This window comes from Ursus arctos, unplaced genomic scaffold, assembly GCF_023065955.2.
Source record: "Ursus arctos isolate Adak ecotype North America unplaced genomic scaffold, UrsArc2.0 scaffold_28, whole genome shotgun sequence".
NCBI lineage: Eukaryota > Metazoa > Chordata > Mammalia > Carnivora > Ursidae > Ursus > Ursus arctos.
Window position 1 is genome coordinate 30347318 of NW_026622963.1, and position 14112 is coordinate 30361429.

The window sequence follows — 14112 nt, forward strand, 5'->3', positions numbered from 1 at the left end:
CCTCCCCCAATCTTAGGGGCTCACAGCATAGCAACCACCGCCCCCACACTGTGTGACCCAGAGAACATCAGATCCCCCCCCCCATCCCCAAGCTTTCGGATTTCCCTGCAGCCGTTGCTTTTTTGTTTGTTTGTTTGTTTTTGAGTAGGGGATGACAGCCTCCCAGTTGTGCTTGAGTGAGGTGTTGGGCCCTGGAGGGAGCTGGAGGCCTAGGCGCCATGTAAGGGGCTACTGCGGGCACAGTCTGGGTGGTAGGAGAGAGGACCGGATTGGATCATGGGTGGCAGGAGTCGAGTTGAAACCAGGGAGCTCAGGGTTCTGGTCCTGTGATTTTTATAGTGATGTGCTGCTGCATGCCCTAGGGGCAGAGAACAGCCAGGAGCGCAGAGGCGCACGCTCCCCGCCTTCCTCCAGCGCCCCCTTCAGGCCAGGAGGCGTACTGCAGCACGAGCCTGTTGGCGTGTGATGTTTGCAGCACTTTGCAGGTGCGTTTCCCCTCAGTCCGCACTGCTTGTCTGTTCAGGCCAGAAGCAGGCGACGCCACCGACAGACTGGTGTCTCACATATCAATGGACGGGGAAAGGCAGTGGGAAAGGTCTCAGTTTCTCCTTCCTGGTGAAAGCCTGGCTTTCTTCTTCAAGTGTCATCTGATGAGTTGACAGTGGAAAGACAGTCAAACCAGGAAGGTTTTCTGCAGGGACCCGGAAGGGACAGTGACTTGTCTGGGGGCTTAGCAAGTACTTCTTTCTCTACGGAGGTCTAGACTCAACCTAAAACTCTGGATGGGTAGGAAAACTGGAAAAATTTAGGTTTAGGCTAAGATGATCATTCCTAAGGGCTTTCTTGCAGAGATGCCACAAACAAATAACCAAAAGGAGAGTGAGGGGGAAAGCTCAGTGTGACATACCCCTCCACTTTTGCAGAACCTGCCACGATGAATGTCCCACGTGGTGGAGGTCACACATTCTGATCCCTGCCCTTCTTTTTTATAATTTCCTACTGCTCTCCCTCAGTTTTTTCACCTGGCTTTAGCTACAGACTTTTTGTAATTTGTACTCACCAACTCTGGGCTTTTCCACTTGCTGTGCTCTCAAATTTCTGGAATTTTCTGCCACCAGAGCTCTGTTTCCTGATTCTTTCCTATCATTCAGTTCAGCACTACTACCCTCTCCTCAAAGGGTCTTTCCTGACCACCCAATCTAGAGTAGTTGTCTCCTAGTCACTCTACCATTGCTGTTTGAAAATCATTTTTAAGATTTATTTATTTATTTTAGAGAGAGACAGAGAGAGCAAGCAAGAGTGTGCATGTGAGTTGGGGGAAGAGGGCAGAGGGAGAGAGCATTTCAACTAGACTTGCCGCTGAGCGTGGAGCCCAACGTGGGACTCCATCCTAGGACCCTGTGATCAAGACCTGAGCCAAAACCAAGAGTCAGTCGCTTAACTGACTGAGCCCACCCTGGCACCCCATCTATCATTACTGTTTTATTAGCATTCTAGCACTTGTCACTCTCTGAAATTACCTATTTTTTTCTTTTCGTGTGTGCCTACTTGGTCCTGTGGCTCTCCAGTGCCCCGCTCCCCATGGGAAACAAGCCCCTTAACAGCAGAGGCATGGTCTATCTCATCTCTTGCTGTGGGATCCCTGTGCCTACGATAGTGCCTGGCCCATGCTAGCACATAGTAGTTGCTAAGTGTTTGTCGAATGAACGAATGGTGGTGCCTTGGGTTTTGGGTGAATGAGCATGCTTTTAGTTGACAGTTTCCTGTGAACCTCACCACCACAGGATCTGGCTTTCAGGACAGAGTGCCTCTGCCTGTTTGCGTATGCACGGCAAACCTCTCAAACGATCACCCCTTGCTGGGAGCGAACTCATTTCAGAGAGTTTTCAAACTAACAATGTTGAAAAATTAATCATAGTTCCTCAAATCTAAGATGCCGTGGACTATAAGATGCACCACTTTTTATGTGCCGTGGAATGAGAAAATACTGCCAGTTATAATTGAAACACCGCCATGGGTAAGAAGCACTTAATTTTGGAAATGCTCACATGTGAAAAAACGTAGCCTTAGAATGGATACAACACAAGATGAGATGGCTCCGTCATGTGGGATGCCGAGTGCTGACCTGGAGGAGTTCGGTGTCGGGGTTCCGTGTGTGACGGTGGGCCCTCCTCCTCTAGCAATACAGCCTGACGCCCTTCCTTAGACACGGTTCCGCCAAGGGCCAGCGGGAGAGGCCCAGTGGAATCCGAGGCTTTCCTCAGAGTGGAGGAATGCCTATGGTTTGTGAATGTCTCTGTGGAGAGGTATTAGAAGGAACTGGTGATTAAAGCACAAAAGCAGTAGAAGACTCTAGATTGAAAACTGCTGGGAAGGACGGTCTCTAACACTTTCTATTTCTGGGGCTTAGGAAAAGCCTCTTTCATTTTTTTAAAGGTGGTCAACAGGCAAACAAGCTTCGCTCGGAACTAAAATTTACTCGACAGTCAAGTTTCCTGAAATGCAGCTGTTCTACAAAGAGAAAAAAATATATATATACCTGTATGTTAGTTCAATATCATTATTCTTATTCGGGCTAATGATAATTGAGCAGAACGTCCATGACCAATGACGTTAAGATTAGTTATATCTCAGTCCACGTATTGTGGCTCCTGCCTTGAGAGGGAGCCACTGCTGTGGCTGCCAGGGGAGGGGCCGGGAGAGCTGCCTCGGTCTCTCCTGGTCAATGGGACCACGCTCATGTCCGGGCCTGATTTTGGGACTGGCCTCTCGGAGTCACTGGCTGAGTGACAGGAAGACACCCAAACATCTTCTCCCGTGACCTGAAGAACAATGGGCCACTTCCTGGGGCCTTTAAAATCTTGTCAAGTGTCCTATTAAAAATCAACTCTCTCCCTAATTTTGGGGCCTGGGAGGGAACAGAGAAGGTGGGGGAAAAGGTTGAGTGGAGGGGCTGAGCCAAGGTAACATCAGCCGAAAGCCACTCCCTTCAAGTCCCTCAGGGTTCAGGTGTTCAAATGGCTTTATCTCCAGTAGCCTTTCAGAAACCTTCCCCAAGAAGCTGGTTGTTCTGGTGATGGGTAAAGGGCTTCTTCTGGGCACAAAAAAGTGTAAACTATCATCACTTCATCATCAAAAGCTTTGGGAATAACAGTCTGGATTGTAAGCTTTGGAGGCAGATGGGGAGTCCCATCGGAATCGTGGGGAGGTCATTTGTAAGCTCTAAGGGCTTCAGTAAGTGGTCTGACTTCTCTCAGCCTCTGCACCTTCTTCTGTAAAAGGAGGAAAATAATGCTTATCTCAAAGCATTTTCATGAGATAAATGAGATAATCATTTAAAATGATTAGCCCAGTACTGAGCGCATAGAAAACATTCCGTAAATAAATACTCTGTAATTGTAACTGGTGTTATAATGGCAAAGTAGGCAGCTCGCTGTTCATATAATATGATTTATAAGTCTTGGTAAAAGCCTGCTTTGTCCAGAAATATTTTCTAAATTGACTCCCTGAAAAGACCACAAAAGTAATGTGTTGCAAAGGCAAGTGTATTGGTCGTCAGTATCTCGAGTTTTAATAATGTCTCCAAACGTGGAGTTCTCAGGTGGTTATTACAGCATGGGAGTGCTGTATTCAAAGTGGGTCTTTCAATGTGGGTTCCTGACGGAGATCAGGCAGTGTTTGCGATGTCATTGCTCAGGGTTGGGGGACACAGTGCAGAGAGGGTTTGGAAGCAAACCTTGATGAGTATATGGGAGTTTGGTCAGCCCAGTTGAGTGGTCTTCTGCTCTGAGAAGGGGCCACTATCCTGAAAAGGACTAGCTGAATTGTCAGTAGTTTGTATGAATGGATTTTCATGAAGTTCCTGAAAGAAGCAATAAGGTCACTTAATTTCCCTGGGCAAGAATTTCTTGAGATTGTAATGTCAGAGTCTGCTGTGTGGATGAAAGATGATTTTTATTCTCAAGAGTGATGGGAACCTGGAATCCTTGTGTTTATTCTTACTCATCTATGGCTTATCCAAGGCAAGGGTGGGCTACTAACCACTTGTCAGCAACCAACTCACCGTTTTCAACCATTATCAATCAAGAGGATCTTAGAACACTAACCAGTCCTCTAGAAAAATGTTGGTGTGAGGGGACCCAACTGAGGTAACTTTTGCTAGAGAGGGGAGCAATAAAGATCTATAGTATGGGCTTTTCTGGATGGACACCTGAGATAAAGTGAGGTATGACCCTCAGGATGTCTGTATCGGGATATCTAAGGACAGATGGGCAACAATGAGAGCTGGTGCATATTTTGGAGTGAGAAATCATTACGTGGAGATTGAAGAAACTTGATGAATTTTACTGATTAAGGAACTTTTTCCTTGGGCAATTATCACTGGTAAGAAGTGTGTGAAGTTTAATGTCATCCTTATGGGGGGGGGCTTATCATTTACTGAGCACGTGCTCTGTGCCAGGTGTTACGCTATGCATTCATTCCCTATCATAGACTTGTAAGGCTGATGTTGTAATTAATCTTTTTTTCATTTTGCTTTAGTCTTTGCAGATGATGGAAATCTAGCTCGGGCTGGCTCATCAGCTTAACGAAGGTTACACAGCTAGTAACTGGTAGAGCCCAAATTCACATCATCAGCGAGGTGACCCCGGAGCTCCAGTTCTTGAATGAGGCTGCCAAAGAGAATATGTTCATATTCTGAGCCTTTGGCATTTTGTTGTCCGTAACAATAGAGGGAAAGTTGGAATAATAAATGGATTTTGCTTATCATGTTGATAATGACAACCGTAATAGGCAACACGTATTAAATGCTGATTATGCGCCAGGCATCGAGCTAGCAATGTTATATGTATTATCTCATTTAATTTTCTCAACTGCCGAGGAAGGGATATTATTAGTTTTGTCATTCAGGTAAAGACTTAGTGATACAAGCGTGAACTGACATGTCCAAGGCCACACAGCTAGAAAGTGGTGGAGCTCCTGGCCAGGTCCAGGGAGTCCCAAAGACACCTGACAGCAGGCCCAGCAAGGCCATACAGGGTGCATGAGTGACTACAGGAAAGATGAGTTTAGAGATCTGCACTAATTTGTCTGGCGCATTGGAGAGCTGTGGCTGTTCATTTGTTTGGCTCATTGCTCTGCTGCAGGTGTCCATCGGCTGCTGTGAAGTCATCACTTCAACCTCAACGGGCTGATGAAATCCCCAGATACGGGAAATGCAGAGCAGAGATGAAATTTCCTTTGGTTTTGCCAAAGGGCAGTGGCAGAGGAGTGGGCTGCTGGCAGGTGTAATAATTTGGGTCACGGAGCATTTCTCCACCAGCCCTGGGGCTGAATATTCCCCAGGAGAAATTCCATCTTTGAGTCTTGAAGGTGTCTAGACTTTCCTCTTTAAAAGACAAACATCTTTATAGAGATGATCAGGATCTCAAATGCCTTCAGGGGGTAGTAGGCAGGTAATTCACTTTTTTTTTTTTTTATTTCACTTTTGAAGGGGAGGGGATAAGGCTGAAAAAGGTGAGTTGGTTGCTATGGCAACCTGGGGACCATTGGCCCCGTCTACAGCCATTTACAACATGGCAAGACCAACAGTCAAAAGGTAACATTTTTACCCCTCCTGATTAGCAGAGTACATCGTAGAGTATGTGGGGGAATAAGAACGTCAGAAAAGCCTAAATCAAATCTAAAAATAAAGCAAATAGAATCCTCACTCTCTTCCTCCCCTTTAGTATTAGTGCTGTCTGGGCATAGTCCCTTCTAGTTATTTATTATTTTCTTTTTACCTGAATGTAAAAATCTGCTGCATCAATGGGGTCTGCACTAAAGAGAAACGACGACAACAACAACATGTGAACCTCAGAGAAGAAATACCTGTGGTGAAAATAAGGATTCACTAGGTCACATTGCAGACTGATAATTAGCTACTAAGAAGACCTCACTTGGGAGGATATGATCTGGAGAGGCAGAGGTGGTAGAATGTAAGCAGATGAATTGGAGAGAAGGTCAAGGTTGAGTCTGTGGATTTGCCAAAGGAAAACTGACCAGGGATGACATTCCGCAGGAAGGAGACAGGGCACTGAGTGTGCCTTGAGATGCAGTTGGGAGTGCGGAGTGAGATGTTAAACTCAGAACGCCTCTCTGTCCATCCTACCCCCATCCTCCTACTAGTTCAAATAAACCAATCTACTTGGGAAATTAAAAATGAAATTAAGGAGCAGAAATTTTTTCCCAAGAAAACCTTAGGAGGAATCCCTTTATATAAAAACAGACTTAAATGCAGCTGATCTGTTTTGAAAGGGGTCGGGGGACCTGGGGCCCTTTCCTGCCCCAAATCTCGAGTTCACTCGAAACATTTTCTCCTGGCTATTTGGCCACCCTCGGAGAAGTGTTGTTTCGCTCTCAGTCTTGTAGAACTCCTGCACGGCGCTGATCTCAGTGACCCTCATTTCATTCTTTGGCTCTTCTCCACATTTGCTGTTTCTCAGTTTGCTGAATCTCCTCTTGTCAGGTTTCAGATGCCTATTGACTTTTGCAAAATTCTGCAAGCCATTCTCAGAGAAAGATCGACTGATGTTGGGTCGGCGGGGAAGGCGGTGTAGCCATTTTAGATGTTAGTAAACATGGCAGCTTGTTGCGGATTAACAGGAAATCATGAATAAAATCATTAGGATTTGATAAGGGATTTTTCTCTGAGACAATTAAAGATTTTTTTCCATTACCCCTGCCCTCCCACCCCCCAAAAGAGTAGGGGATGAAGGTCATTAAGATAACACACTGTTAGTCTCCTATCCTTAAAATAGATAAAAGACAAAAGTCCTTAACCTCTCCCTGCCCACAGGGCCTCTGTGCACTGTTTTTTTGCCATTCTGTCATCTTTCCAGCAGATGATACTCTAATACCTCCTACTTAATCCCCAATTTTCTTTTAAACATCAGATATTGGATAGGCAGGAACCTCATTTAAGCAGTAAAGAACTCTGGTGCTTTGTGGCTGGGACTAGCCAAGGAGAGAAATATTTTTGATGCAAAAGAATAATTCGGTAAAGGAGGTAATGAAGGAGATTTAAACCTTCCACAAACACATCAGTGGGCAAATAAAGCTCATCACTCTCCGTTCAGGGTCATGGCTGAATGAAACGTAAAAGTGAAAAAAAAAAAAAAAAACCCAACTGTACAAATGGGTCAAAAATCTCAGTGGGGCTCAGCCAAGCCTGACAATTTAGAATTTGACAAACCTGCAGGAAAAAAAAAAATTCTTTTAATAGGAGAAAACCCCTCCGGACTAAAGCACTGAATTTTTATGTTATTTTTTCACTTATGTGCACTTACATGGTCTTAGGGAAAAAATCTGACTTTGAGCTGAAATTTTGCTTCTCCAGTTACAGCTCAGGGGATCTCTTGCACATACATACTCAGCCAGAGGCCTATATTGTCTCATAAGCCAGCTTGAACGGTTTGGGTAATGGAGGAGTGCAGGAGTGAGAGCAGAGCTGCAAGATTTGGGCATCTGTGCTTAGAGTCAGCTGGTTACAGCCCTGTGGTGCACCTTGCCTGCAGGAACAGAGGTGACCAGCCACCTGCGGGAGAGATCCGGGTTCAGGCACATTTGTCCTCCAAGCCAGTAGCCGGACCGAGGGGGTTAAGCTGAAAAGGAGCATATGTTAAGTGCTGAGAGGTATTTTGGACTTCCTTCCCTCTGTGTCCTCAAAGAGAATTTAAAGCAAGTCTTGGAAAATCAGGACACCATGCACTTATCCCATAGGATGTGTGTCTCATGGGAGGTCTCTACAGGGATCTTTCAGTTACCAAGGAAAAATTGCAGTGCTGAAGATGTGCAGGAGCCATGAAAGCCCTGTTATGTTTCCCATCAGATGGAAGAGAGCCCCATGCTGCATCCCCGCTGGGTAGACTTCCAATCGCCATTCGAGCATTGTCATTGCCCGGTTATCCACTACCACAAAGAATCCATCCTCTTGTTGGGTAGCCTTGACTAGGAGGAGTTCCTTTCTCGGGCTGAGCCAGACCTTGATTATCCAGAAGCTGGCTTCCATGTTCTCTAGGAAAAACACGCAACACATCTGTGACTTGCCACTCCCTTTCAGCCATCATGTCTCATTCAGTGTCTCCTTCCCAAACGAAGTCTTGTAATTTACTCAGCCCAGTGACTATACCCTAAGACCGCTGAGATTTAGCAAAGAAGAATGGAAATCTGGTAGAAATGTCTCTGTCTCTCTCTCATTCATTCTTTCACCCCCCAGCACTATTAAAATTTTTTCTGGACTTTTTAAGAACAAGTTACAGACATTCACATACTCCAGTTGTGAATTTCCTAATCATAAGGATTTTCTCTTATATAAGCACAGTTTACCAAAATTTAATATGCATCAATAAAATACTATTAGTTAATTTATAGGCCTTATTCAAATTTTACCGACTGTTTCATTAATGCCTTTTATAGCAAAGGACAAAAATTGCTTTCTGGCCCAGGATCTGAATTACAATTCTGTATTGCTCTTACATGTTATATAAATCCTTTAGCTCCCTCCCCTCCCCTCTTCTCTCCTTCCCTTCCTTTTTTTTTTTTTTTTCCTTTCATGACCTTGACATTTTTGATGAACGTCAATCAGATGATTGGTAGCATGCCCCTCATTTGGGTTTACTGATTTTCCTCATGGTTAAATTCAGGCTGTGCATTTTGGGCATGGAGACCATCGGAGTGATGCTGTGTGCCTCTTAGTGCAACACACATGGTGATGTTCACTTTGGTCACTGGATTAAGGTGGCATCTGCCAGTTTTCTCCAATGGAACGTTATTATTAGTCCCTTGATCATAAGTTTCTTGAGGGAGGTACACCGGACGTCCTCAGGCAGGTGCGGCCGGGAGAGCCCATGATTGACATCCCCTTCTTCCATTGGTTTCAGAGTCCAACAGCCGCAGGGCTGTGAACAGAGGCTACGTCACCAGCTTGCTCAGGCTGCACCAGGACTGGCACCACCATGACAGCACCAATACCTACGTGCTGACCCGCCGGGCGCTCCTGCTCTGCCTCAAGCACGTTGCCAACCTCCGGTCTGGCAGGGAGGCCTTCCTGGCAGCCCAGGGCATGGAGATCCTCTTCAGCACCAGCCAGGTAATTAACCCTGGGGTTGCCTCTGCAGGTGAATGACGCCTGGACGGTTCCTGATGAGCAGAGCTGTGAGAACCTCGGTACATTTCTTGCTGCCTGCTATGGGCAGAGGTTCTGGATCCAAACCCTCATTCATTTGTTCACCCATGCACTGACGGAGTCATTCATTTTTTCAATTATGTGTTTATTGGCTACACGCTGGGTGGTGTGGTGGTTAAGAGTGTTCACATCCCAGCCCTAGCACTTACACTTGTGAAAAACTTTGACACCCTTTGGTCTCAAGTTTCTTGTTTTTTGAAAAGAGGGAAATAATAAAACCTAGCTTGTAGCATGGCCTCAATACGTTGACGTAGAGATGTCTTGTATTTAATGGAGCGCTTGCCATGACTTGGCTGCTTTATGAGTGTGAGCAGTTACTGGAATAGTTAGCACTGTGGAATCTGGAGGTGAATAGGACAGGCAAGACCCCGAAATTGTGGGGCAAATATTGTAGCAGGAGCGTCAGACACGAAGGAAGCAAAGAATTCAACAAGGAAGGTCATTTCCTATTGTTTGTTCCCTGACATCAATCAAGTCAGGCCTTCCATGGTCACTCCTGCAGGTGGAGTGAGAACATGTCCTGCTGGAGAGGTCGAGTCTTCTCTGAGCAGGTGACACCTAAGCTGAGACCTGAATTACTGAAAAAAACCAGTCGTGCCAAGTTCAAGAGGAACAGCATCCCAGGCAAAAGGGAGCACCTTCAAGGGCTGTTACTTCTTGATACCCCAGTGGGATATGTAGTCTCCGGTTTCCTGGATTTCAACCCTAACAGCAAATTCCTTAATTGCACTTGATTAGGACTAATTTAAACACCATAGTGCAAGGCTGTGTACACTCTGTGGAGGAGGTGAAGGCTTCCCAGATATCCGTCATCTGCTCACTCCCCTTCTCCCCGCTGTCTTCACATTAGCTCATCTTCTCTGCACCCCCTTCCACAGTCTCCTTGCTCCTCTTGGGACACCCTTTACCTTTTCCCTACCTGCGTATATCCAAGGCAATGAAGCGGTCAACAAGAGTGCTGTCTTCCAGCCATGCTGTCCATAGACCTTTCCTATGGAAACAGCATCCCCGTCCCCCCTGCATCTGAACAATAACATCGTACTGGGCTGCAAACCAACATCTGATTTTCTGTCTGCTGTCACCCGTGGGTTTCTCTCCATCAGCCCAGCTTTCAGAGCCTCTCCGTCATCAATGAGCTGCACTGAACGTTCTGTTTCTCTGGATGAAGCAGTGCTTGGGATTTCTCCAAGCGTCACCATACTTTGTAAGCTTGTGTCCCCCAAAATCTCAAGTGAAACACCCCCCCCAACTGCTGATGTCTAGCAGCCCCCCATGCCAGCTCGTGCGCTCCAGCCAGTTCCTCTGCCTTTTTGGACTGTTTCTCTGCTCTGTGTTAGGAAGAATTAGGAGGGCAAGAAAAGGGAAGAAGACAGTGACCCCAGGAGTATATATCTGTGAGAGGAAGAGGGTGGAGAAGTTAGCAAAGTAAAGCACAGACATAAAAGGGCCTATGAGCCTGGAAACAGGATCTGTATAAAATAACTGTCTGTCTGTCTGTCTGATGTTTGATGTTTCTCCTGGTGCTGTAGACTAATGTCTGTGTCCCCCAAATTCCTTTGCTGAATCCCTGCTGCCCAAAGTGATGATATGGGGAGGTGGGGCCTTTGGGAGGGGATTGGGTCATGAGGGTGCAGCCCCTGTGAATGGGATGTGTGCCCCTGGTAAGAGAGGCCCCAGGGAGCTCCCTGGTCCTTGCTGCAGGTGAGGACATGGCCATCTGTGAACTAGGAGGCAGGTTCTCCCAGACAGGGAACCCGCTGGTGCCAGAACCTAGACCTCCAGCCTCCAGAAGTGTGAGAAACAAATGGGTGTCCTTTATCAGCCCCTGGGTCTGCGGTGTCCTTATAGAGCCGCCTGAGCGGACTGAGACAGCCACCCTCTGCCCTCTGGGCCTCGCTCTTGGGCTCATCTTAATCTGTCACGTTAATCCCTGGAAACCATAACTGCAACTCCAACAGCTTTGAGTGAGTTCTGAGCCTTTCTAGGGCAGAGTCAGAGCCGAGACTGGTACGAGGAATCTCCCTGTAGGAGTCTCCTGGGGCTGCCAGGACAAAGCACTGCGAACTGCAGAGATTCTCCCAGGCCTGGGGCCAGAAGTCCCAAATCAAGGTGCTGGCAGGGCTGTGAGGGGGAACCTGCCCCAGGCTCTCTTGTAGATTCTGCTGGTCACAGCAGTCCTGGTGCCCCTCGGCCTGTAGAAGCATCCCCTCCTCTCTGCCTCCCGTCTTCTCAGGATGTTCTCCCTGTGTGCGTGTCTGTGTCCAAATGTCCCTTTTTATAAGGACACCAGTCATATGGGACTAGGGCCCACCCTAATGGCCTCATTTAAATTTTTTTCCCTTTCATCTTTTTTTTTTTTAAGTTTTTATTTCAATTCCAGTTAGTTAACCTACAGTATAATGTTAGTTTCAGGTGTACAATATCGTGATTCCACACTTCCATATGTCCCCCTGGTGCTCATCACGAGTGCACTCCTGAATCCCCATCCTCTATTTCCCCATCCCCCACCCACTTCCCTGCTGGTGACCGGCAGTGTGTTCTCTACAGTTAGGAGTCTGGTTCTGCAAGCAGGATTTGATTTGATTTGATTTGATTTGATTTATTTTATTTTATTTTATATATTTTGAAAGATTATACTTATTTAGAAAGAGAGAGAGAGATTGAGAGAGTGCGGGAGTGGGGGGAGGGCAGAGAGAGAGGGAGAGAGAGAATTTCCAGCAGACTCCACCCTGAGCACGGAGCCCAGTGTGGAGCTCAATGCGGGGGCTCGATTTATGACCCTGAGATCATGACCTGAGTTGAAACCAAGAGTCGGACATAACCGACTGAGCCACCCCTGTGCCCCTGCAAGCAGGATTTTAAAAGCAGTTTTTCAGCAGGTCAGTGAAGACCTCAGCTGTTCAGTAAATGAATTCACAGCAAGCTTCCAGCCTCGAGTTTCTGCTGGGAGTGGCCACAGGATGTGAGCAGAGGCCGAACTGGCCCTGTGTGCCAGGCTGCTGTAGCCTGTGAAGCCTCCAGCACCTGGGCTGGGCGCCGTGAGCCCAGCACCTGTAGCTGTAGTGGTTTGAGCTGCCCATCAGTCCTCCCCCACTTCTGCCAGAGGAGGGGCACTATGCAGTCCTTGGATGACCTACGGAACCTTGGATCTAGTGATGTCATTTTGGTGGCTGTTTGCAATTTATAATGGTGATGTTGCTGGTGATGCCCACAGTAGCAAAAGATGAGGAAGAAAAAGAATCAGAAGGAGGAGGAGGAGAAGGAAGGGGAAGGAGAGGGGGAAGGGGAGGAAAAAGAGGAGGGAAGAACTTTCTAGACCATGAAAAGAAATTCAGATTTTATTTCTACCAGGTTTGAAGCAGGGGGGTGACCTGATATGATGTATGCTTTTTGTTTTTTTCATTGTGATAAAATTTGTACAATGTAAAGTTGGCCGTCTTGGCCATTTTACAGTGTACGGTTTCGTCGTATGAAGTGCATCAACGCTGTTGTATAACCGATCTCTAGAACTCTTTTCATCTTGCAAAACTGAAACTCTATACCCATTAAACTGATTTATGACCTTAAAGGACCATTCTGGCTGCCATTTGGACAGGAGGGCATCCGAAGGCACAGGAGGAAGGAGGGAGAGGTAGGGGGGAAGGTGGGGGCTTAGCTGGGGCTGAGACACGGACGGCTTTGGCTAGTTGGGAGGAGAACCTAAATCTGGAATTCCTGGACTTTTCCACTGAAGTGTCTCATTTTCTTATTGTGAAGATTATTACTAGGGCTCTGGGCTGAGTAGCAGTGGCCTTCTGGGATCTCCTTTTGCAAGACCCCCCAGTGGATGATTGGTACTTCGGAGAGTACCAAACCCATATCGGCTATGTTTTTTTCCTATATGTTCATGCCCATGATAAAATTTAATTTATTAAATTAGGCATAGCAAGAGATTACCACTGCCAGCAATAATAAAATAGAACAGTTTTTTTTTTTTTTTAAAGATTTTATTTATTTATTTGACAGAGAGAGAGACAGCCAGTGAGAGAGGGAACACAGGCAGGGGGAGTGGGAGAGGAAGAGGCAGGCTTCCAGCGGAGGAGCCTGATGCAGGGCTCGATCCCAGCACTCCAGGATCATACCCTGAGCCGAAGGCAGACGCTTAATGACTGAGCCACCCAGGCGCTCCTAATAGAACAGTTGTAACAATATGCCGTTATAAAAATTGTGGGAATGTGGCCCCTCCCTCTTGAGATATCTTACTGTGCTGTCCTCACCCGTCTTGTGATGATGTGAGATGATAAACTGCGTACGTGATGAGATGAAGTGAGGCATTGGGACGTAGGGTTAGGCTATCGACCTTCTGACGATACTGCAGAAGAAGCATCATCTGCTTCCAGTCTGTGGTTGACCGTGGGTACCTGAAATCTGGGAAAAGCGAAACTGCGGAGAAGGAGGAGCTACTTTGCACTCGCTTGCCCATGTCTCACGGAAGTAGTGTATTTATTATTCCAAAGCTAATTCAGAGGCGTTCACTGTGAATTGAATATGTTAAGCACTGTCATATTTCATCATCTTTTCCAGGTAGCAGATATATTATTGGAAGTGATGGGAAAAGTGAGCCAGAAATTTTCACCTTTACCCCCCATTCTGAGACAGTTGTTCACAGGGATGCTATTTCTTGGGGTCTTCTCATCTTTGATGCACAGCACAGGTGCCAACCCTGCGATAGCAGGAGGCTGAGAGTGAGGCCCCCTTAAATTTTGCATCTTGAGTGCCTCCCGTGCTCCACCTCCCGGCCTGCTGCAATACCTGTCCATCAATACTAGGGAAACCTTGGCAGGTGGGTCTAGGCATTTCTATGGCTTTGGAAGCAAGGATCATTTTAAAATTCATTAATGTTTTCCTTG

The 14112-nt window shown here is 46.6% G+C and overlaps 1 protein-coding gene across 3 annotated transcripts in view; it reads left to right on the plus strand.

Annotated features, from left to right (window-relative positions):
- AGBL1 (AGBL carboxypeptidase 1) overlaps window positions 1-14112 on the plus strand; it is a 708586-nt gene that overhangs the window by 136878 nt on the left and 557596 nt on the right. For all 3 annotated transcript variants that reach the window (XM_044388396.3, XM_044388398.3, XM_044388397.3), the window contains exon 7: window positions 8919-9127. In XM_044388396.3, coding sequence (XP_044244331.1) covers window positions 8919-9127 — 209 coding nt within the window. The remainder of the gene's footprint in view (window positions 1-8918; window positions 9128-14112) is intronic.